This window comes from Herpailurus yagouaroundi, unplaced genomic scaffold, assembly GCF_014898765.1.
Source record: "Herpailurus yagouaroundi ecotype Mexico unplaced genomic scaffold, PumYag 191, whole genome shotgun sequence".
NCBI classification, from domain to species: domain Eukaryota; kingdom Metazoa; phylum Chordata; class Mammalia; order Carnivora; family Felidae; genus Herpailurus; species Herpailurus yagouaroundi.
This window is the reverse complement of record NW_024412422.1, coordinates 9,928,174-9,952,732: the sequence shown is the minus strand read 5'-3', so window position 1 is coordinate 9,952,732 and position 24,559 is coordinate 9,928,174. Positions and strand designations below refer to the sequence as shown.

The window sequence follows — 24,559 nt, the reverse complement described above, 5'->3', positions numbered from 1 at the left end:
CCCTCCCCTCCCCCAGCCCATGCCCTCACAGCTCTTCAGGCCCGTCCCTTCCAGCTCCTTGGGCCGACTGCGCTCCTGCTCCACGGGGGGGTGCTTGATAAAGGTTTATTACATTAAAAATACATCACCGGGCCTTAGGCACTCAGGGCTCGGACCGTGTGGCCGCCACCTCCAGGCTCAGGAACCACCCAGAACGCGGGGAAGCGGCAGCGGCGGGGTCGCCAACTCGGGCTTTGGCCGTCCCGACCTCGCTGGCAAACCCCCGTGCACCCTCAAAGACCGTTTAAATGTCTCGTCTTGGGCAGAGGCTGCTGGCGCTCTGTCGCCGCACGACACTCCTCACGGATGACGGCGCCCGTGGGGAGCTCCGCCAGCGCCCGGCACGGGCCAGGCGCGCGGTGTAGACAGGGGACGTCTGCCAATGTCCGCGCTTGGGCCCGGCGAGGGGCCGGGGGGCCGGGCCACCTTCCTTACATGCTCTTCCTCACCTTGCCCTTCTTGGAGCGCGTGCCCCGGCCGAAGGCGCCCTGCTGCAGCTCCTGGGCGCGGCGCCGGTTGCGGGCGGAGAGCTGCTTGAGGCCCCCATGCTGCAGGAAGCGCAACTTCTGGGCTCGGCGCCGCTGCTTCAGAATCTGCTGCTTGGTCTTGAGCTCAGAGCGCACGCGGCCTGCAGGGCCAGCTGGGGTGCGGGGCTGGGACACGCCTGCCAGGACAGGGATCCAAGGAGCTCAGCCTCCGGGATGGCTCCCGGCTCCTCCCCTTCCAGGGGGCCTCCAGACCGCCCCTCGGGGGGGCCCCACTCCCGTGCTGTGCTCACTGCTGTGGCCCCAGGGTCTGGCACGTTGTAGGTGCTCAATAAAGCTTACACAGTCTGCTGCTGTGGTCAATAGCACGGAACCGCAAGCCAACCCTGCCAGGGTTCAAATCCCAGCTGGGACCTCTTGGACCTTGGGCAAGTCACTTAACTTCTCTGAGCCTCAGTTCCCCACTCTAAATGACAGATAATAGCACCTGCCTACTGGGTCCCAACGAGGAGCAGACGAGTTACTATGTGGACAGTGCTCAGAACAAGGCCTAGCTCAGAGGAAGAGCCTCCTGAGGTTAATTATCACGATTACAGATCATCAACAAAGATTTCTTGAGCATGTGCTCTATGGCAGGCACTGGGGACCCAGCACTGGTGGACAAAGACTCCAATCCTTGTCTCCCTGGATTGCATGCCTTAGGCTTGTTAGCTTAACCTTCCTTTGGTAGCAGAGCAGTCACAGAAGGCCAGAGAGGGGAAGGGACTTGCCCAAGGTCACACAGCAAAGTGGCAGCAGCCCAGGTCAATGGCCTCACCCGGGCTGCCTTCCCAGGTCTCCAGAAGGGCACTTAGCCCCTGCCTCCTGGCTCCCCACGAAGCTCTGGGTCCCCCTCCTCTACCACGTTCCCTCTCCCTGCCTGGCTCCTCCCTTCCCACAAGAGTGACCTTTTCAGGGCTCCCACACAGATGATCATTAAGGCGGCCCCAGATGTCTCCACTGGGGCCGGGGCGCCTGACAGGGGCCTGTCACCTCCTATGGGGACAAAGCTTGGAGGGAGAACAGCTGCTCCTTCCCAAGGCCCCCAGGCCATCCTCCCCTCCCCACAAGCCGCCCGCCCGCAAGCCCAGAACAGCGGTCTGCTCCATCCCAGGTGGGCAGGGGCTGGGCAGCGAGGGTTGAGAGAGCCCAGCGGAGGCAGGGCCACATCACAGAGGCGCAGGGCGATGGAGACACAGACAGAGGCACGGAGAGGGAAGAGACACAGAGACACAGGGAGGGGGAGAGACCAACGCTGGGAGATGTGTGTGTAGAGAGAGGAACAGAAACAGTGAGGGAGACAGCACGAGACAGAGAGGACAGAGAACAACCGAGAGATGCAAAGAAAGAAGACAGAGAAAGAATGAAGAGAGACAGGAGCAGGGACAGGGATCTAGAGTCACAGACGGAAAGACAGAAACTGAGACCCAGAGAGAAGACGCTTCTGAGAAAACCACAGACAGACGGAGAGGGACGGACAGGGGAGGCCCAGCCCAGGAGGAGGAGTGCCGACAGAGAGGGAGCACAGCCTCCAGGAAGCCCGGAGTGAGGATGGGGACGAGTCTAGCAGCTGGGACATGGAGCAGGGCCCGGATGCAGAGGCACCCAAGAGGCAGTGACCAGCCCTGCGGGGTTGCGGGGAGGCCTTGGATGGGAGCACCCAGGCCGGGTCGCTGCCCTCGCCTAGAAGACGTTGTATCTTCTCGCCCCCAGGTCACATGTGGTGTGCCCAGCATAGAGGCTGTTCCCCCAGAGCAAGGGGGAGCCCTCTGACAGCAAGCTCACTCCCAGAGGTGGGGGCAGCACAGGGGCCATCGCCCCTCAGGCCGTGACAGGGGTCCTGAGTGCTGCCACCAGGTGGCCTTTCTGCCCCACGGGGCCGACCCGGCCCTGGCGTGCAGGGCAGCTGACCACGCTGTGCCTGGGGAGCGCAGGCCCTGCCGACACAGCCCGTTCAAATCCCACTGCAGCCTGGCGCCGGCCCAAGGGCTCAGGCCCCGATCAAAGAGAATCAAATGCCCAGATGATCCAATGGGCCACTCGCCACTCTGTTCTGAGGACCGTCCTACCTTGGCCTCTGCCCCGTTTCCCCCCTCTTCGCTCTGGGCCTCGCTGCTGGGATGCCCCTTCGTCCTCTGAGTCACGATCGTCGACTTTCTGCTTCTGTTTCCACTTCCGGTAGCTGGGAAACGGTGTTAAGGAGGCTGCGTGCTGGACCCTGGTGCCCTAGACACCTACGTAGCAGGTCCCGCCCGGCTGGCAGACACAGGTCCCACCTCTGGGGGGCGGGGGCAGCAGGAGCCGCTTGGCCCCACCCCCTGGGCCCCACCCCCGACCCAGCTCCCACCTCCAGGGGACGCTGGATAGAAGCCGCTTGGCCCCACCCCCCGGCCCCACCCCCCGGATACAGGTCCCGTTTGTAGGAGCTGCTGATGTAGTGGCCACTCTCCGTCTTGATCTTCTTCTTGTCTTCCTGGCCTGACTGTCCCACAAAGCGCTTCTTCTTACGGTCCCTGCGGGAGAGGGACTTGGGAGGGCTGCCATGGAGGGAGGGGGCCGGGGCGGCCCGCTTGCCCTCCGCGCCTGTTTCCACACCAGCCCTCTCACTGCGTGGCTGAGAGGACTCAAGGGAGGCAGCGTGCCTGTGCCTAGCACGCAGCAAGTGCTCAGTAAAGGCCTGTTCCCTGCCCCTCCTCGTCTCTTCCTGGCAGCCCAGGTGTGGGGTCACCGGGAACTGGGGAGCCTGGAACAGTGTTAGGGGCCCCTCTGGGAGGGTTCCCAATCCTACTCTGCCACCTCCTGGCTCTGCGACCCTGGGTGGGGTCCTATCACTCCTCTGGAACCAGAGTCCAAACGGGAGAAATGGGTCATGAGCTCTGTCTAGAAAGACGAGCTGGCAAAAAGGACAGATGGGTCAAGATGGATCATACCCTGTTGTGTATGATGAAATTCAGGGGGCGGGAGGTGGGGGTGGGGGTGGGGTCACTGTCCTCGCTGTGTGTGATCACGTGGGACAACACGGGGGGGGGTCACCATCTAGACTGTGCACAAATGGGGGGGGATTTCCTGCTCTAGAGGATCAAACAGGAGTCAGGATGGGCAGGGGGCCACGTGCCTGTTGCGTGGGACCACGCGGCAGACGGGGGCACAGAGGACGCTCGCTCGCTCACTTACCACTTGAGCTGCTGCCGGCCCCTGGTCAGGTTCTGGGCTTCATCCCCCATCAGGTCCAGGACAGCACCAGCCACCTGCTGCTCGAATGCCCCCGCAGCCCCACTGATGCTCAGGCTGCAGGGGGCGGGGAGGGGGGGAACAGGTCACAGGGTCAATGGCGAGCCCATCAGGCCCGACCTGCCGCACCCCAGGACCAGCCAGCCACTGACCCCCGCTCGCTGTCAAAATCCTTGGGCCGGTAGTGGATATAGAACTCCCGGTCCCGGTGCCGGGCCTCCTCCCTCCGCCTCTTGGCTCCCCGCTCAGGTCCAGGCTGCTGCCGCTTCCGGCCTATGACCTCTGTGAAGACATCCTGGCGGACAGAGGCCCCGGTCACACCGGCAGCCCCCGGGGAGCCCAGCTGGCCTGTCCACCCTCCAGTCCAGCCGGAGTCGAGACCAGGGGCTAAAAGTTTGGTATTGCCAGTTCCGCCCTCAGTTTCCTCGTCCGCGTTCCGGCACCGCCTCAGCACCGGCAGAGCACACCGGGTAGGGGAGAGGGGGGCTGTGGTGCCAAGCGGGGCAAGACCCACCTTCCAGCCCCAGGCTGGTCCCTCAGACTGCGTGACCAAGGCAAGGCCCTGCCCCTCTCTGGGCCTGGCCTGGTTCTACACAGTATGGACTAGTCCCAGGGTTTTCACCTGTAGTTTCTGGCTGCTGAGCCCTCTGTCCAAATCAAATAGAAGAGGGACATCCTGGTGGACGAGCAGATCCAGGACCTCGCCCACCAGGTGGACAGGCTGTCCGTGTCCCCCCGGCCTGCCTTCCGGCACGAAGGTCCCACGTCTGAAGCTGCCTGCGTCATGCCCCACTGCTCCCAAGAGTCCCCTCTGCCCCTTTCCTCCTGCCCCGGGCCTCAGGCTGAGACGGTCACAGGGACGATGACAATGATACGGCCAGCACTAGGAACCCTTGGGTGCTGCCGTGAATCTGCCCCGCGGGCCCAAGACCAGGGACCGTTGTCAACTGGCTGCTGTGCCCTGGTCCACGAGGTTCTGAAAATGAGCTTCCCTGAAATGCACTTGGTGGCAAAGGCCGAGCTGAGCCACCAAGAGGCTGCCTGTCACCTCGGCGTGGGGGCCGCACGTCACATCCTGTTGCAGGACCTCCGATGCCTCTGGCAGCAGTGACCCCCCCAGACCTCCGTGGGGTGTTAGGTCTACACAGGGCACCCACCCTGAAGATCCTGGATCCTGAGACACCTCCGGCACCGGGCTTTTGGGCGAGGCACAGGGACCACTCGGCGACGGGGAGGCTGAGGCTCCGAGTTACCGATTTGTACGTGTCAGGGGTGGGACCCGGCATCCACCCACAGCGACTGCTCAGAGCCCTGAGAACAGCCCCACCTCTGCCCCTACCCCCCAGGCCCAGAATCTAGGGTCCCCAGGGTGGGGCCCATACCTCCAAACTCTCTCCCGCTGCCTCTTCCTCCTCCTCAGGCCTCTCTTCCCGGGGTGCCAGGCAGCCTGGGCCTGGGCCAGCTGGGCCCTCCTGCCGCTCCTGCCGCCCCTGCCGCCCCTGCTGGAAGGTGGCGATGGCCTTGCGGTCCTTCTGCCGCTTGGCGCGCATCACCTGGCTGCTGAGGTCCCGGCTGGAGGCGTTGATCTCAAAGATGGTCTGCGGACGGGACACAGGAGTCCTTCACCCACGGGCCGCCTCCTCCCTGGCCCTGCCCTCACAGGTCGGGGGGGCTCCCTATGGCATTTCTCTCCAAGTCCTTTCAACGAGGTGGTTATTCTCATTACCTGCGTTTCACCATTAGAAACGGGAGGCCCAGAGAGGGCAAGTAACCAACCCAAGGTCACACAGCTGAGACAAGCCAGGGTGGGATTTTAAGCCCAGTTCACGTGGCCCTGACACCAGTGCTCGTAACCATGATACTCTCCAGCTCTCCTTCCCTGATACTGGCTGCCTGGCTTGCCCACTCCCGGGAAGGTCTCTCTGCGTTTCCACGCGTGCCCCGCACAAGCACCAGGTGGGGTGCTCAGGGGGCGTCAAGAGGGGATGAGAGGCTACTGAAAGCCAGCTCCGGGCCTCTGACACGTCACTCCCCTCTGTGAGCCTCAGTCTACCCCTCTGGAAGTGGCAGGAGATGGCTACCGCATGGTGAACCTACTGCAGACCAGCCGGGATGGTTCTAGAACGGGAGGCGCCTCTAGAGATACCGATGAACCAGAGCTGAGAACAAAGAACCTGCCAACCCCGAAGGAAAGCCCTGCCGGGGTCCCGCTAGGGGAGGGGGCTCGGCCAGAGTCCCGGCTCCGTGGCGGCCGCCGCGTGACCCCAGGCCGTAGAGGGCCTCACCCCGCCCCCCGTGTGCTCTCACCCCTTTACTCACCGCCCGTGAGCGGTAGCGCTTGATGGTGTCCACCATCCTCAGCCGCTGCAGCTCCTCCTCCTCGAAGCGCGAGCCTGGTGGGCGTGGGGAGGAGATGTGAGGCCAGGGGCAGGCTCAGCGGGGCCCACCCACTGCCCCCCGTCCCGTGCCCCAAGCAGGGACTCACTGAAGAGAGGGTGGAGGCCCAGCCCCGTGACATCCAGCTCCTTGGCCCTCTTGATGGACTCGGGTGAGGGCGCGGGCCGGGAGCGCACGTACTGCTGCTGGGCGTTGTCGGCCACCCGGCCCAGGCCCCGAAGCTCCAGCGACGCTGACAGGGCGCTCCGGAGGCCGCCCTCCTCGTCGTCCACCACACTCTGCGGCACCCGGCCCAGCACCCCGTCCCCACCGGCCGCACCTGCCAGCAAACACGCAGAGCCCGTCCGGCCCGGCCCCGGCCTGCGGCCGGACCTCCCCTCACCGGCCCCAGAGTCACGAAATGAGCCGCAGGTATGGAGCAGCTCCCACCGCCAGCCGCGCGGATGTGCTCAACCGGGCGCCCATGGTTATGGCCCCGGGGCCGCCGCCTGTGTTTACGAATATGGTTGTATTGGAACTCGGCCCCATTGATCCGTTTTCTCACTGCCTCTGGCTGCCTTGTGCTCCAAGGGCAGGGTTGAGCAGGTGCCACGGACCGTATGGCCTGCAAAGCCCGAGCTGTTGGCTACTGGCCTTCTGCCGACTCGCCCACAAGACCACCGAATCACCACGACACTCCCTTACAGAGGAGGAAACTGAGGCTCAGCAGGGGTCGGGAGTCTCGCCCAGCAGCTCTTCAGCCCCCACGCCGAGTCAGGAGCCTGCCGGCCGGCCTTCCTTCCTCTGCACGAAGTCGGCCCCGGGCCAGGCCACCCACCCTGGCTGGTGCTCAGGCAGACGCAGGATGGTCTCCACTGAAAGCCAACCACTCTGTGGGTGACATTTGCTGGGACGCTGCTGTGGGGGCTCCTTCCCTCTCCCTGCCCCTCCCACCCCCGCCGCCCGGTGCTGATCCGGGTCTGCCACAGGCTCCAGAATGGCATTTGGGTGCCGGCCCCAGGGGCTCGGCCGCAGGAGCTCCTGACGCTCCAAGGCACAGAAGCGGCGCACGGTGGGTGCCCGGTGAGCACGTGCAGGGCCGTATGCCGTGTCCAGGCCCCGAGCACAGGGTCCGTTTACACCGGGCCTCCCGCCTCCCTGCTCGGTAACAAGGAACATGGGGTGCGTGGCTTGGCCTCACAAGTTCTCTGACGAACGCACGAGAACGTGTGTGTTGAGGGCTCGACGGGTGGCAGGCCCATAGGTGGAGGCTGCCATGACCGCCGTTTCCTGCCCTACGTGATCCCACCCCACAGAGAGCGAAGGAAAGTTCTGTGAGCTCGGCCTAAACCCGAGCCTCCCTCTACCTGCCTGAGACTGCCCCAGAAACTCAGTTAAGTGCAGGGTCTCAAACATATACCTCCAGCAGCTGGGCACACAAGAGAAGTGGGGGGTGAAGGCTGCAGTGAACCGGGGGGGCGGGGGGAGAGGAGGGGGGCATCTATCCAGGCATGTGGCCTAGCACTGCCTGTACGGCAACCCCAGGAAAAGGCAGACTCAGCACAGCCAGAGCTGACTGTTTTCCAAAAGACATCAGAAACCTGGACTTTTATGTGAAATCCTGAATTTAAAATACGGGGATCTCGCCCCGGGGCCAAATCGAGCCCTACCTCCTCCCCAAGCCAGGACAGTGTCGCCCCGGACTGCACCAGCAACCCACAGGGGACCCACAGGAACTCCTGTCCCGGTGCCCCGGCCTCTGCTCACCTGAGGGCCCTTCATGGGGGTGGGCAAGGGTGAGGGCACGGCCGAGGAACAGGTGCAGGTCCAGCAGATAGGGGACCTCGTCTGGAGCCACCAAAGAGTAGGCTGTGCCACTTCGGCCCGCCCGGGCCACGCGGCCTGTGGGAAGAAAAGGTCAAGTTGACGCAAAGACAAGGCACTCCACGGCCCAGCATGAGTCCCACTGGCCCCACTCTAAAGCAGCAAGCCAGGCCAAGGCCGCACCTCACCGAGCCGCTGTCCCCAACTACAAAAGGAGAAGGGGCACCAACGGTCACCGGGGTTCCCTGCACGAGCACACGAGCCAACGCCGCGCTCTGGGAAGTCGGCAAAAACAAAGATAAGGCACCTCGCTTGTTGTCAGTATCAGAAGTGTGCAGTGTCCCCACTTTGGGAGATCTTCCCCCAAAGACCTGACAGAGAACTGGCTAAATGAACGAGCTGGAAACCCCAGGGTGGGGCCAGCACACTGTGGCCGGTGACCAAAGCCGGACCCCTATTTGTATAAATAAAGTTTCACAGGCACACAGCCACGCTCCTTCATTTACGTATTTCCAAGGGCTGCTTTCACGCTACGATGGCAGAGATCACTGAGACTATAAGCCCCCAGAGCCTCAAATCTTTACTTTCTGGTCCTTTACAAACACAACTTGCCCACCTGTCATAGAATGATGCTTAATGGTGACCGAAAAACACGCACGACGTACACTGATGGAAGAAACAGGTTACAGGAAGGAGTATCCGGCGACTCTCGCTCTGTGTTAAGCGAACCCCAGGGTGACCCTACTTTGGGCTTGTTTCTGTCTCTCGTAAAAACAAAGTGTCTCCATATTCAGGAGGTTCATTTGGGGTGGTCTGACTCACACTTGGTCACAGAGCACAGGAGAAAGTCCCCTTGGGGGTTCTGTGGACCCCACAAGGAAACTGCAAGCCACCCCTCCCCAGAGCCATGGGAACCAGGGCACCACAAGCAGCAACCAAAGGGAGACCGGGCCCCCTGACCCGCAGCAGGGGACCCAGATGGCGCCTCCCACACACACCCCGACTGGAGGTGGAGGCGGTTCTCCCGGGGCCCACCACGGATGGCCACCGTTTACTCATTCAACGACGCTGAATACACGGAAGCTGCCGGCCAGATTCTTCTCTCACGGACGCATGGTTACCTTACCGGCATTTACAAACGCAACACGCACGTTCGTGAGCGAAGAGGAGACAAAGAAAGCAGAATGGTGGTGGCCAGGGCTGGGGGAGGGAGGATGGGGAGCTCGTGTTTCATGGGAACAGAACTTCAGTTTGGAAAGAAGGAAAGGCTCTGGACGTGGCTGGTGGTGATGGGTGCACAGCCGTACGAACGTACTCACTGCCCCTGAACTCACCCCTAAAAACGGTAACTGTGTGTTATGTACGCTTTACCGCTGTTTTTAAAAAGACAGCAATGACGAGGGACACAGCAAAGTGACAGCCATGTCACCAGGGAGGCAAGAAGGGATGGCGGTGAAGAAGGGGTTCCAGCCCCAGCTGCCCCACTTTGCTACCTGTATGACCCCCGGCCAGTTATTAACCTCCCTGGCCTCAGCTTCCTACTGTGAAACAGAGCCGATGCCGCTGACACCCGCTACGTAGGGCTGTCACAAAGACAAAAAGAGCGAGTAAAACATTGGCACCTGGCCCCGCAGGAGCGCTGGGGGACCATCGAGTGGCCATCACATCACTAACGAGAGGCACGTGACTCACTGCCTTCCATTGCTCTGTTTCATTTTGTAGTTTTCCTGCTATGCGCGTGCCTTACTTTTATCACTGGAGATTAAAGAGTACTTGGCCCGGGAGGGCTGAGAGGAAGGGGGGCCCCACGCGCGGACTCGACAAAGTCAGGAGCTCCTGTCCACCGTGGGTGAACAGGAGGCAGAGGGGTCCGCGGGTATTTAAATCGTACGAAGGTTTAAAGGAGAGGAGCTGACCAGACAAAGTGACAGAGTTGCAGGGAGGGGGCTGTGAGGAGGAGGGGCTCAGGGGACGTGTCATCGGGCACCATGACAGCAAAGGGAGGCAGCGAGCCTAGGACGGGGAGTCAAAGTGGGAGGATCGGCGCTCAGAGCCGTGGGAATCGTGCCTGCGCCATGCCCGGAGATGCGAACGCATGGGCCCTTCCCCATGGGCCCTCGAGTTCTCCAGCTGTGGCTCCAAGCCCCGCGGTCGCGGCCCCCGCCCGGGGCCCAGATCCAGCTCCCGACTCCTCACCCACGCGGTGCAGGAAAAGCTTGCCCTTGGCAGGAAAGCTGTAGTTGATGACGTTGTCCAGCAGCGGGATGTCCAGGCCGCGGGCCGCCAGGTCCGTCACGATGAGGGTGGAGCACTTGCCGTGGGTGAACTTGGCGAGGTTGATCTTGCGGGCCGTCTGGTCTAGGGCGCTGTAGATGTGCGCGCAACTCACCCCCTGGGTCGTCAGCAGCTGCGCGGAGTGAAGACGAGAGGGAGGGAGAGCGGTAAGGAGGCTTGCGGGAGGCGGGAGGCGGGAGAGGAGGCCAGGCCATGGCGGGGGTGCCACGGTGTGGTGGTAGGACCAAGGGTTCTGGGGTCAGGTCCCTGTGGTCTGAGTCCCAGCTCTGGGGGTAGGTCCAGCCCGGTGTCTTCATCAGCACAAAGGGGACTTCACCCCACGTCTCTGCAGGGCTGTTTTGAGTACCGAAGCAGAGGACAGGTGCTGAGGTCTCCCCGAGAGAGGTACCGGCCCAGGACACAAACTCTGCCGCTAAGAAGCTGTGTGACCTTGGACAAGTTACCTAACCTCTCTGTGCTTTCACTCTCCTTATCTGTAGGATAAGGAGACTAAGAGTTCCTTCTTTGTAGCCCTGCTGTGAAGATTACATGAGCAAATATGCACACAGGGCTGAGCGCAGGGCCTGGAACGCAAGAAGGGCCGTGACAGTGTGAACTGCTCTTCAAAAACTACTACTTTGGTTTTACTCATCAGTGATTCCAGCAGCTGCATGGAGGAACCACCGTTAAAAGTGCGTCAGCCAAGTGAAACCCAGTGAGCTGCGTCCTCAGAACACAGACCCCAGGTGGGGCCAACCCGGGGTAGGTGGTGACGACTGGCAAGGGGCCCCAGCAGCCTCCGGGGCACGCGGACTGCCCCACGCCAAGGGTCACAGGTATATGTGTATGGAAAAACTCATTAGGCTGCTCCCGTAACGGGTGCCCGGGTGGCTCAGATGGTTAAACATCCGACTTCGGCTCAGGTCATGATCTCATGCTCCGTGGGTTCGAGCCCCGCATCGGGCCCTGTGCTGACGGCTCAGAGCCTGGAGCCTGCTTCGGATCCTGTGTCTCCCTCTGTCTTTGCCCCGCCCCTGCTTGCTCTCTGTCTCTTATCTCTCTCTCTCTCAAAAATAAACACTAAAAAAAAAAAAAAAAAGCTGCTCTCGTGAGCTTAGGACGCCTTCCTTACACAGCTTCCAGCTTGCAGGGTACGTCTCCACTTTAAAACGTGAGATCTGGGGGACACTGAAAACCTACAAGAAACGGTAGGATTGTGGGGGATGTACTTCCAAATAACCAAATGCGGGGGAGGATCAGAGAACTCAAGACCGGCTGCGAGCTGATACCCGAATACTTGGGAGTCAGTCACGCCATCTGCCGACGTTAGTGTGCGTTCAGAATTCTTCACGATAAAAAGTTAAAGAACAAAAGGGCTCCGGCCCTGGCCTGCGTCCAGCTCTGGTGCTGCCCTCTGGTGGCCGCACACGGAGCTGCAGCTCCGGGAGGGGGGGGCCTCGGAGGAGGCGCTGGCCCCGGGGGAGGGGGCCCTGGGCAACCCGGTCCCTGCTCCCTCAGGGCCCCTCTCACCTCGCTGAGGTACTCCGCGTGGTGCTTCGTGGCCACAAACACCACCGTCTGGTCCTGGGGCCGCACGACGGTGCGCAGCAGGTGGAGCAGCACGGCGGCCTTGGTGTCCTCGCGCACAAGGAAGAAGGAGGTCTGCGGGGAGAGGGGCGGCGGAGGGTGGGCTCCCGGGGCCTTGGCCGCGGGCCCAAGAAGGGGCACGGGCAGAGCCTCACCTTGAGCTGCTCGTTGAGTTTGGCATCCACATCGAGCCGGATGAGCACGGGCTCCGTGAGGCCTGCGGTCGGTCGGCACAGAAAAGGAGGGGTGGGGGGAGGGAGTCACAAAGCCAAGACCCCCCCCCCCCCCCCCCCCCCCCCCCCCCCCGGCGGCCCGGCTCACTCACCGGCCCGGGCGAACTCCACCAGCAGCCTGGGCAGCGTGGCAGAGAACAGGACCGTCTGGTGGCCCCCGGGGAGGCGGCAGAGGATTTCCTGCAGCTGCTCGGCAAACCCCATCTCGAAGAGCCTGGGGGACAGAGGGCGGGGGTCGGGAGAGGGGCTTTGGTTCCCGCGAGCCCCCGACCCGCGCCCCGGCCCCCACCGCATTCTGCTGCGGGGACTGGCGTGTGGCCCACGTGCTCGACTGGCTCTCCGGCTCCCCTTTTCTCCACGTGACCTCCTCGGCCCCAGCAGCACCGACCTAAAAACTGTGTCTGTTCTCAGGAATGCGCAGGGTCACGCTGAAGCCAGTGCGGGCAGCCCCCGCCCCCGTCTCGTGTCCTCGGGTACCGACCCTCCCAGCACCTGCCAGCACAGGCCGCTGGGTCCCCAGCCCGTGGATGAGCCCGCCAAGGCCCACGGACCCTCAGATTCACCCAAATTCACGGCGCTGCTATGTGATCCCACCCCTATCTGCGCTCCCAGCCGTGTGCTCCTTTCTAGTTCTCTGACACTGCCTATTGGTTGTTTTGCTGTTGTCTTTGGTGCCCCTAAAAGGGAATACCGGAGGCAAACGCAAAATAAAAACCAGAAGGCCGTGTCAGCTCCGGTGCTGCCTCGGGTCTGTGGCCCACGTTTGGGAAAGCACTGCTCTGGACAGGCCACGCAGGTCTCTCCCGGCAAAGTCCTTCCTCCCGGCCCTGGAGCCAGCCTTGACGCGGGTGCACGGCGGAGCACCCGCGGCCTCACCTGTCTGCCTCATCGAACACCACGTACTCCACGCTCTGCAGCTTCAGGTTCATCTCCACAGCCACGTGCACCAAGCGCCCAGGGGTGGCAATGATTCTGGAAGGGGGGGTGCGGGCTGGGTCACCCGGGGCCAGGGCCGCCGGCAGAGCCCTCCCCGCACTCCCCAGCAGTCGGCCATCGGGGAAGGGGCCCCAGACCGCCATCCTCAACCCAAACTCACACGTCGGGATTTTCGTGCAGGGCTGCAAACTGGTCTTCTATCCTAGGGGGGAGAGGAGGTGCGAGCGAGACGGAACAGGTCACTTTAGTCCCTCTCCATAACCAGACACCCAGGCAAGGCCCACACCCCAACCCGAGGCTCAGACGCGGGGAAAGGCTATTGCTGTCGTACTAGGCAGAGGCACTGCCCTGACAAGACTTACAAGTTCAAACATACAGAAGGACTGATACCACAAAGAACTCCCACCGGGTTCCCGTCCTTGCCCTCAGACCCCTGGGCGCACAGCCCTAACTTGAGTCCTCCTCTGACACATCCTTGGGACCCCTGGGGGAGCCACACACACACACACACACCCGCCAGAAGGTGGTACCAGCACACTTTCTCAACTGGGGCGATTACAGACCTCCCTGATGTCTGGGCAACAGCTCACAAGTATGTGCACGTATTAAAACACATACAACCGAGCTACCCATTTAGTTGACCCTGCGCACTGGTGGCTCCCTCAGGAGCCCCGGATCCTCGGTCCAAGTTCTAGAACTTTGGTCAGAGTTGTGTGGGAAATTCCTGGTGTTTTACTGCACGTTTCCCTCCTTTGAGGAGTGTGCACGGACACTGTTCATGAGCAACCCAGGCTCAGTCTGATACCCTGGAGACACGGGGTATGCTTTCATGGTGGTGACTGTGGCATGGGGCAAGGGCACACTTACTTGTCCCCGCCCAGGATCAGGGCGGTTCTGAGGCCTGTGAACTTGCCCAACTGGAGGGAGAGAGAGAGAGAGAGAGAGAGAGAGAGAGAGAGAGAGAGAGATGACTCAGCCCGCGCAGGCCTCCCTGACCGGCCCCAGCTCAGCCCAGCAGCCCCGGCCCCAACACACCTCCTTGGTGAACTTCATGGTCTGCAGGGCCAGCTCGCGGGTGGGCGAGAGGATGAGGGCACGGGCCCCAGTCTGGGCGCTGCGGGTCTTGAGCCGCTCAAACATGGGGATGAGGAAGCAGGCCGTCTTGCCGCTCCCCGTCCGGGCCATGGCCACCACGTCCTTGCCATCCAGGATCATCGGGATGGTCTGGAGAGGCATGAGCAGGGGGAGGGTAGGGTCAGCTCCACGCGGTCCAGAGTGTCGAGTCCCCCGGAGTGTGGGCGAACTGGGGTTCTTGTTAAGTGGGAAGGGGCTTGTTGCCCAGTCCTGAGCCCATTCCTGCCAAGGCTTATTTGTACACTTGCAGGGACAGGCAGCTCACTACCCCCACCTCTTTCCGTGGCTGAAACACCGTTCTTTAGGTCAAGCCAGACTCTACCTCCCTGTCTCATCATGCTCCTCCTCCTTGGGACCCCAGAGAATCGTTGTCTACATCTTGGCTAAATGTTTGAGGACAACACCCACAAGCAGGGGGTGACAATGGGGTGCCTGTGAGTTGCCCGGGCGGGGGCTCCGTGGTAGGCAGCCAGGGGGAGGCTCAAATGGCAAAGAGGCCCGACTTTCTCCACCTGTGAAACGGACCAGCTGTGTGGGGCTTCAGCCAGACTAAGAGGGGATCATCGTGACAGCCGGGACAAGGGGTGGGTGTCAAGAGGCTGGACAGGAGGACCAAGTCGGTCGTCCCCTCCTCCCCAACTCCATTAACTTGCCCCATCTCGTACCTTCCTCTGGATGGGTGTTGGCACCTTGTAGCCCTTCTTCATGATGCCCTTGAACACTGGGTAGCTCAAGCCTGGGAAAGACACAGGGATGGTCAGGGGGAGGGGCGACCCTAGGGCCCGTTACAGAAAACTACACGGGACAAATGACTGTGTCATCAACAAATTAACAGCCAGAAGAAAAGAAAAGCGACAGAATAAAACTGAGAGAGACTCGGGAGATGCACCTGCTGACTGGGGGGGGGGGGGGGGGGGAGGCGCATGAACCTCCTGGGGATTGCTTTGAACACACTTAGTGCCACCACACACCTGGGGTCTGAGAGTGGCGGGGGCTCACAGGGTGCTGGGGAGCTGTGCCTGTTCAGGCGTGGTAAGCTCCTGCGTCTCCTGGAGGCATGTGGGAATTATTCAGGGATACCAGAGCAGAGGTCTGCGATTCGCTTCAGAATCCTCCGGGAAGACGGGGACAAAGGACACAGGACTAACTGTTGAAACTGGCAATGGGTACCGGGAGCTCATTGTTTTCTAGTTTTTGATACGTTTGAAATTTTCTATAGGTAAAAGAAAGGGGGGTAAGTTGCCAGGGCCCATGATGGGCACGGGCGTGGGTGCTGACAAATGAAGCATGTGGTCCCACGTGGGGGAGGTGGCCTTTAGAGACTGAATGGGACGGGCCTTGCGGCAATGGGACGGCAAAAGGAGGCCCGGGGACAGGGAAGTACCGTGGTTGTAGCTGGTTTTTGGTCAATCCTTCATTTTTACAATTCAGGAAGGCAGAAAGTAGCCACGTGTAAATGTTTTTATTTGCTTTTTCTCTAATTATTGATGAAATTTAGCACAGTTTTAGTACATGAACCTGCTGTCTAAATTCCTTTTGCGAGCCGACTCTTCATTTCCTTCACCCAATTTTCTATCAGGGTATCTTTTTCTTATTGATTCGTAAAAGCTCTTTGTATATCAAGGATATCAACCCTGTATCTGTCCGAAAGGTTGCAAGTATATCCCTGAGACAGCATTTACTTTAACTCAGTTTACAGTGTTTTTTGGCATACATGTCTGATTGAAAACAAGTCAAATTGGACAATGTTCAGATCATACTTACAAAGGGCTTCTTTTTTTTAGAATTACAAAAATATTCACCTTGGCATTTAAATCTTTGTGCCGGGTGCTACTGATTTGTAAAGAGCAAGAAAGAGGGTTTAGCGTTATTTCCAGTGAGCCAGGTGTCCCAGTCCCACCCAGCTATTCCACCTTCCCTCCCTCTGCTCTGAAACACATTCTGTCATGCAGTAAATCCCCGAATGTCCTGGCCCGTTCTGTCGCCAGCACTGCTTTAACGGCTCTCTCGCTGGGCCAGGCCTCAGTGCACCAAACAGTTGCCACAGTGCTGGGCCCAGAGCAGACATCAGTCGCGGACCGCAGAGGGCATGACGAGCCCCTGCTCCTACTGCCCCACTGTCCCCGGATGCCTGGCGTGATCACCCACCCATGGACTGGAAGCCTCCGGATTTCTTCTTCTTCTTGTTCTGGGCTCGTACCATGTCCCGGGTGTCGGGCTCCACATCTGAGGTGCATTCCGAGGTGGGGAAGGTGGGCAGGGGTCTGCCAGGTCCCAGCTGGGAGGGAGGAACGGAGAGGCGGTGTCACTCCAGGCACAAACAGACCACGGGGGACAGGGAATGTCTTGCTGCGGACGTCCCCCCCACATTCAGGCCAATGTCGCCCCTGCCAGATCACGTGACTTCTCTGCGAAAGGGCTCTCCTACAACCGGGCCAGGGCAGGGCAGGGGGTCAGAGAGTGGGCTGTGTAGACGGACTGCCTAGCTTTCAATCCCAACTGTCACTTACCAGTTGTGAGACCTCAGACCAGAGACTTTATCTCCCTGAGTCTGTGTTTCCCCATCCGGGAAACGTGGAAGACGGACCATGGCACACGCCTCCCTCGGTGTTGTAAAGACTAAATGGGTTAAGTAGAAAGCCTAGAACAGCACCCAACACATGCCTGGGGTGTCACCATCATTGTCATTCTGGCCTGTCATTCAAAGCCCGAATGAAAAACTCTAGGGGCGCCTGGGTGGCTCCGTCGGTTAAGCGTCCGACTTTGACTCAGGTCGTGATCTCGTGGCTCATGGGTTCGAGTTCTGTATCGGGCTCTGTGCTGACGGCTCAGAGCCTGGAGCCCGCTTCAGATTCTGTGTCTCCCTCTCTCTGCCCCTCCCTTGTTCATGCTCTGTTTCTCTCTGTCTCAAAAATAAATAAAACATAAAAAAAAATCAAAAACTCTAGAGGGTCAATCAAAGCATGCAGTGTGTGTGTAGTACCAGACTTTCCAAGCTGCCCTGTTCTGGTCCATCACTTGTCCCCACTCTGCTCTCTCTCTCCTGTTGGCCTTCTTCCCGCTTATCCAGAACCTTCTCACTTGTCCTGGCACAGCTATACCAAACCCAGACACCTCCTCTGGGGAGCCTTCTCAGACCACAGGACTGTCCCCCTGGCTCTCAGAAATAACATTTCTGGGGGCGCCTGGGTGGCTCAGTCAGTTAGGTGTCCGACTTCAGCTCAGGTCACGATCTCACGGTTCGTGAGTTCGAGCCCCACATCGGGCTCTGTGCTGACAGCTCAGAGCCTGGAGCCTGGAGCCTGCTTCAGATTCTGTGTCTCCCTCTCTCTCTGCTCCTCCCCTGCTCATGCTCTATCTCTCTCTCCTTCAAAAATAAATAAAAAGCATTAAAAAATTTTAAAAGAAATTAAAAAAACAACATTTCTGGAGCACTAATTCATGATAATGGTTAAAATTTCCATGGTGCTCCCTCTAAGCCAGGTGCTGCTCTGAGCATTCATATAAATTAGCTCACTTAATTCTCACAGCGACTCTGGGAAGTAGGTACTACTAGTCTGTCCATTTTAGAGAGAAGGAAACTGAGGCACGGAGCCATGAAGTGACCTGCCCAGGCTCACACGGTCAGCAGGGATTTGAACCCTGGCTTCAGAGTCTATGTTCTTTCCTCTGTGACCCTCTATCGTCCCTACAACTGTCTGGACCAGAGCTGAGAGCTAAGAATGGATTTTACACATTTAAAAGGTTAAAAAAAAAAAAAAATCAAACAAAGCAGACAGTGCCCTTACGTGGCCCCATGAAGCCTAAAATATTTACCATCTGGTCCTGAATAGGAAAAGTTTGTCGGCCTGTGAAAACAAAGTGCTTGGAACACACTGGGGCCCCCGAAATGTTTACTGAATGAGAATGCACGAACACTGTAATTTCACCCTCGCAACAGTCTTTGGGCAGCATATAATCATCTGCTTCCTATGCATGTGGAAACTTCTGCCCTCTACAGATGTGGCACAGAGCGGTCAAGCAATGTCTCTGAAGTTCCACAGCCAGTACAGGGTTGGGCCACATTTGAACACAGGGCGAAGTTCTTTGTCTGAACCAGATCCATGGGCTCTTCTTTGGCACCTGCGCCCTGTGCCCTCCTGTGCTTTAGTAATTTCTCCACATTTTTAGAGCACCTACTGTGTGCCAAGCACTGGGTTCACTGGGGTGAGGCAACACATTAAGATCCTGTCTGGTCCCTGACCTGGAGGAGCATAGATCCCTCTCTTCATATAAACATGCACTCTTTCATCTACTTATCCAGACCCTGCTCTGTGTCAGACACCGTCTGGTCACACGGCTGTGGGAAATAATGGGCTTCAGCTCTTTCGCAATAGTGGTGCTCACACCCCCCCCATTTGCATACAGTTGGCACTCAGTAGCGGAAAACAGTACAAGCCCTGGAACCGGAGGTCTGAATCCCGACTCTCCCGCTCACAAGCTGCGAAGTCTTGGTCAAGCTCCTGAACCCCTTCAGGCCTCAGGGTCCGCCTCTGGAAAATGGGGAAGGCCGCACTTGGCTCAAGGGGCTGGGGTGCGGATTAAATAAATAAGGCATGTAAAGTTCTCAGCAAGGAGCCCGGCACATGGAGCCTGGCCAGCAAACGCATGTTCAATTTACTATTGGTTACCCAGGGCGGCGTCAATGCCTCAAACCACGCGGCCCAGCCTCCCCTTAAATTAACCTCACAAGAATCCCGCAAACTCTCCAAGTCGGAGTTTCGGCACCCGCACTTTTCATTGGACCAAAAGGAGCGAGGACCCGCCCCCTGGGCGAGAAGTAGCCAATGAGGCGCGCGCGACCAAAAGCCGGCCAGGAAGGCCCGCAGGCCCCGGACCCCGGAACCCAGAGACTGGGCCATCGGGAGCCGCGGCATGACGGGCACGGACGCACGTGCTCACGCCGGCGGCCCTGCCCCCGACCCCCGGCCAGCCGACCTCTCCCCACCCTCAGCTGTGACCACTTCCCCAGCTGGGGAAACCCAAGCGCGGGGCGATGCGGGGGGCTGGGGCTCGGGCTCCAAAGTGTGTCGCGGCCCCGCGCTCCTACCTTCTGGGCCCGGGCGTCATCTTCCGCCTGAATCTCAAACTCGCCGTCCTCTGAGTCGCTGCTGCGAGCCTGGGAGGCCGCGCCTCGGCGCTTCCGCAGCCCCTTCTTTTTCCTCCACTGGGCCATGGTAGCACGGGACCGAGGTCCGGCCGCCGGGCGCGTGCCGGCCGCCATGCGGGCCCCGGCGCAGGGAACCGGGGAAGGGGGCGGGGCCCGCGGGGACGTACCAACGGCGCGGCCGAGGAGGGGGCGCCGCGTCTACGTGGCCCCGCCTGCGCTGCCTCCCTTTTGCAGTCCCGGGAGGCTTGGGGCGCACACACAGACCCGCCCCTGACTGGCGTGAGAGGTCCCTCTCTAGGCTTTGGGGAACTCCGGGGGCGTCATAAACGGGGTGCCTCACCCCCGGTGCTAATGGTTCCGGCCGCGCCGCCCCGCCCCTCTTTGGTTGCCGCGGGTTGCGCGCGCCGAGCCCACGTCGCTAGGGCCTGGCTGCGGCGGCGCGTCCGTTCGCGCTGTGCCCGGGGCTGCCCGAGCAGCTTGGGGTCCCGGGGTCCAGGCCGCAGGTAAATTGGGGTGTCGGAAGCACCCGCGGGGGAATCCACACCAGGTGGGGAAGAAGCGTGAGGTTGCAGCCGACATCCGCGAGCCGAGATGCTCAGGTAGGAAAACAAGAATGCAGGAATCTCGGACATCAACTGGGACACTGACTTGGGGATCGGGGCATATGGTGTAGTTGGAGGGGTGGGTGTGATCTGTCAGTAGTATAATGGTTAAATGCATAAGCTCTGGGCTCTTATCAGGTTCAAATTTCTCTTCCACTGCTTCAGCTTTATTTATTAGGCGTGGCTTGCATATGTGACTTCAGGTTTTGAAGCTTCAGTTTTGTCATCTGTAGAATGGACATAACCGAAGCCACTTCGCAGGACTGTTAAGAGGATTAAATGAAACAATGTTTGTAAAGCTCTTTGCACAAGGTAAGCATGAGATGATATTGGTTATTATATCCACCTCGTAAATATTTACAGCATGTAAAGACCGACCCTGTCTCCCCCGTCCCATCATGCCAAGTTTTCTTCTTGGTGCCAAAATAGACACAGACCCCATCTCTTTTTCATCCCTCTAGCATTCTATATTGAGCACTGTATGCTGAGAATGCATATTTATTCATTAAATATTTTCCAGGAGCACCTCTCTCCCTATTGTGATATAGCCAAAAGACAGTTGAACAAATTTCTAAAATGTCTCCTGGGGTTGGAAGCTCCGTTTGAGGAGGACTGGTTGAGGGAGGACCTGGTCCTTGGGATGGGAACTTAAGAGACGGCCCATCTTCCCCTGCTGGCACTGCCCGTGACAGGGGTGCCTGCCTGATCCCCTTTCACAGGGAGTCCTGGAGGCAGGGCCTGGCAGGCAGAGCATGCCCGGTATCACCGGGGACCATGGGCAGCATGAAAACCCCCGTGGAGCTGGCCGTCAGTGGGATGCAGACCCTCCACCTTCAGCACCGTTGCCGGGGTGGCTATCGGGTCAAGGCCAGGGCATCCTACGTGGATGAGACTTTGTTTGGCAGCCCTGCGGGTACCCGGCCCACACCACCAGACTTTGACCCACCTTGGGTGGAGAAGGCCAACAGAACCAGTCGAGTGGGCACAGGGACATCACAGGCCTTGGGGGCCAACGGGAGCTGTGAGAACACCTCCTCCAGGGTCAGCACCCCGACCCTCACACCGAGGAAGAAGAACAAATACAGGTAACTGAATGGGGAGGTGCATTCCTGTACTCGTGAAGCCACTTGGGTTCCTGTTAGAACCCTTCTGTTCACATGCTGTGTGACCTGGGGTAAGCACCTTGACCTCTCAGAGCTGCAGTTTCCATATGTGGAAGATGGGACCAAGCGGGATTATTGAGAGTAAACGAAGTGAGGTGTGTACAGTGTGACAGTGGTGACGGTGGAACACCTGTTCCCAAATGCCACAGACCAGGCAAGTGAGACCCAGAAGGGTCCGGTGATTTGCACAGAGTCACAGAGCAATTTGCGTGTGGTTGATCCGCGAAATGACAAGTCATTTGGAAATGGTTCTTGCTTGAACAAGTTAGAAAAACAGGAGTTGGTGCTAACATTGTTGTAAGTTAGTTAGACGTTTATTATTGTAAATTGATTAGGTTATAACTAGATTGTTTGGATTATTTCAGGTTAATATCAGCCTGGAGGGAGGTGTCTCGTGGTAGGCCACAGGGCTCTATCTTGTTTATTTTATCACGGGTTTGGACAAAAACAGAGAAGAGACTGACCATAGACCGGGGAGCTTACACAACAAATTAATTTGAGTGCTGGAGGCTCAGAGTCCAAGATCAAGACTGCCACCTTCTTGCCGTGTTCTCGCATGGTCTTATCTCTGTGAGCATGTACATTCGCGGAGTCTCCCCACTTCTTATGAAGGCACTAGTCCTATTCGATCAGAGCCCACCCTTATGATCTTATTTAAGCCTAATCATCTCTTTAAAATTCCGTGTGAAGTTTTGGGAGGGCATAGTTCAATCCGTAACAACTAGCCAATCATATTTAAGGGTCCGTTCTGAGCCAGGAGGACACAGGTTGGTGGAAAGATGTGAAAATGGGAATAGTGCCTATTTAAGGAGATAAGATTCAGTGAGATAGAACCAAGATTCATTATTATTATTATCATTATTATTATTGAGCGCCATGCATCTGACATAGGAGCCTTAAGGTAGGGTCGGGTGACATTAGCCGCACTGACACCTATAACAGCTGAAAATGCTGATGTAAATGTAGGCCACATTAACAGAGGTATGGTGTCCAGGACAGGGGAGGTCAACCCCATGCTCTCCTGGAGGATAGAATTTTGTTCAGGATGCTGACAAGTAGAGGGTGTCTGGTGAAAAGGTGCATAAGAGAGAGAGATGCTATTGAGTAAAACCTTTGGCACTGGACAGACAGAGGCAACAAGCAGATATGGTTTGAGCAATGAACTCAGGCAGCAAAAAGTTGCCTGGCCAAAAACCATGGAGCTGCCACCTCATAGGTGTGCCATGAATATTTGTGAGACTAATAATAAAAAAAGAAAATTGCTAAGTGAATCTAATTAAAGCTGAGAAGTCACTTATATTTGATATACTGATCCCAGAGCTTGGCCCTTGAGCCGGGCTGGATGTGAATCTTGTCTCTACCCTCCTCCTTGCTCTGGGGCCTTACCCTCCCTAGCCTCCGTGTTCTTGTTTGTAAAATGAGATGATCACATCTCCCTCCTGTGGATGTTTGTGAGAAATAATGGGTTAATGCACATGACTTGCTGCGTCCTGGGCCTGCACATGAAAAGCCCTCAGTAAACATCCAACATTTTAAAAAGTGTCTCTGGTAGTAAGGCCAGGCCAGCTTTATAACCCAAGTTCAGACTGAGCGCCCTCTGTCTGCCAGGCACTGGGCTGTGTCACTTCAAATACAGTGGGACGGGCCACAGGGCTGCAGAGGGCTCAGCTGACAAGGCCACTAGGAAAAAGAATGGGGTGAGGGGGGGAAGCAAAAAGGTCATATTAACTGGGACTCTTTTGGATACAAGTGACAAAACTTAACACAAACTGGTTTCAGCAGAAAAATAATGCTTGGGGCTTGTTTATCAGGGGCTCGGACTCTTGTTGGATTCCGTCTCTACCTTAGCGCACCTTTCCTCCCATGTTCCAGCTGAGCCAGCGGCCAGCTGCTTGGCCCTTTCGTCCTGCCGGCCTATCAGGTTGGCAGACAAACATCCTTCCCAGTAGTTTCAACAAGGGTCCTACGGCAGCTCTGGTTGGATAGGATGGGTCATGTGGCCAATCCCAAGCCAATCAGTGTGGCGGGGAAGATGGAATATGCAAATTGGCCGGGCCTGGAAAGGCTGGGGTCAGGATTCTCAGCAGGGGAAAAATTTTTTGACAGAGATGGGAGTGGTGGCACATGGGAGGGCTGTGGCCTCCCTGTGGGTGCCAGGCTGGGAGACAGGGACTTCGACATCTACAGGCAGCCCTCTGTGCTACTGCAGGTGCCCAGCAGGAGGGGTAGGGGCTTACGGGTTTTAGGCTTTGTTCACTCCCCCAGCTCACTGCATTTCTCTCCCCTCTGCCAGACTGATCAGCCACACTCCTTCTTACTGCGATGAGTCGCTGTTTGGCTCCCGACCCGAGGGCACCAGCTGGGAGGGCCCGTGGATGGCAAAGGGGGATGCTGCAAAACTCCATGCCCTCTTCTGGACACCCCCAGCCACCCCCAGGGGCAGCCAGTCGCCCCGCCCCAGGGACACCCCACTGCGAGCCGTTCACCCAGCTGGTCCCTCGAAGCCAGAGCCCAAGGTGGCGGCAGATACCCGGAAGTTGTCCGTGGACGGGTTAGACTCTCCACGCCCTCTGAGGCGAGAACGTTCCCATTCCCTCACACACCTGAATGTCCCTGGCACGGGTCGCCCACACACCAGTGCCTCCCACGCCAATGGGCCTCGGGATTCCAGGCCTTCCCTGTCGGGGGTGACCTTCCAGAGCCCCCTCGTGACTCCCAGGGCTCGCTCAGTCCGTGTTTCAGTGCCAGCCGCCCCTCAGCGAGGTGGGGCCACCCAGAAACCAAAGCCCCCTTGGAAATGAGTTTCTTGGTTCTCAGGTTTGCTCATGGGTCACAGTGAGGGGCACGGTTTCAGAGGAGGGCACTGGTTGGGGGCGCCTCTGGAGAACCAGGGTCTCCTAGGTAACCACGAGGCATCGGAGAAGCGCTCGTGGGGGCAGACGCAGCAAGGGCGGGCCGTGCCTCTGTGCTGACAGTCGCCAGTTCCTACCTTTGACCCCGTCGTGTGGATTTGACGGCCGCCCCTTAAGACTCCTGTACTGGTGTTGCCATGGCCACAGGCCGTATGAGTGCCAACCCAGGGAGAGGCCCGCCGCTCCCCCATCACTCCCACAACGTCTTGCCACCAAGTGTGAGTAAGTAGCACGATCGCCAACCTGGAAGGTCCCTTCTTCAAGCCAAGCTTCCTGCTCAGGATGAGTTTCCAGCTGAGTCTGGAGTTTTCCCAGGCACAGTGTGTGGACCATGGGAAACAGGATCTGGGTGACATGCGAGTGGGCATTTTTTAACTTTAATAATCATGTATTTGTTTCCATGTATTAAATATATCAGTAGCGTATCAAAGCCACGACTTTGACTAATTTGATTTTCCTTAGGGGAAAGGCCACCACAGGCCCGGGTTGCATTAAATAACAAAGTTAAATAATATAACAAGGAAGTGGCAGAAATCACGACAGTGGCGAGTTGGCCACTTGAAGTTTGGGAACAT

At 58.6% G+C, this 24,559-nt stretch overlaps 2 protein-coding genes across 2 annotated transcripts; one reads left to right on the top strand and one right to left on the bottom strand.

The window, feature by feature from the left end:
- Positions 1-89: 89 nt before the first annotated feature.
- On the bottom strand, positions 90-19,458 carry DDX54 (DEAD-box helicase 54). The gene is made up of 20 exons (XM_040443819.1): positions 19,248-19,458; positions 16,307-16,436; positions 14,824-14,894; positions 14,060-14,248; positions 13,892-13,941; positions 13,185-13,226; positions 12,965-13,060; positions 12,181-12,302; positions 12,011-12,072; positions 11,799-11,930; positions 10,191-10,401; positions 7,938-8,072; positions 6,280-6,510; positions 6,114-6,187; positions 5,177-5,392; positions 3,947-4,089; positions 3,738-3,851; positions 2,972-3,076; positions 2,633-2,745; positions 90-703 (listed from the first exon to the last, which is right to left on the bottom strand). The coding sequence occupies exons 1-20, from the start codon at positions 19,419-19,421 to the stop codon at positions 471-473; spliced, it is 2,643 nt and encodes an 880-aa protein (XP_040299753.1). The 5' UTR covers positions 19,422-19,458; the 3' UTR covers positions 90-470.
- A 235-nt stretch (positions 19,459-19,693) lies between these two features.
- Positions 19,694-24,418, top strand: RITA1 (RBPJ interacting and tubulin associated 1). The gene is made up of 4 exons (XM_040443829.1): positions 19,694-19,906; positions 20,075-20,221; positions 20,629-20,994; positions 23,366-24,418. Exons 3-4 carry the CDS (start codon positions 20,684-20,686, stop codon positions 23,871-23,873), a joined length of 819 nt encoding a protein of 272 aa, XP_040299763.1. The 5' UTR covers positions 19,694-19,906; positions 20,075-20,221; positions 20,629-20,683; the 3' UTR covers positions 23,874-24,418.
- The last annotated feature ends 141 nt before the right edge of the window (positions 24,419-24,559 follow it).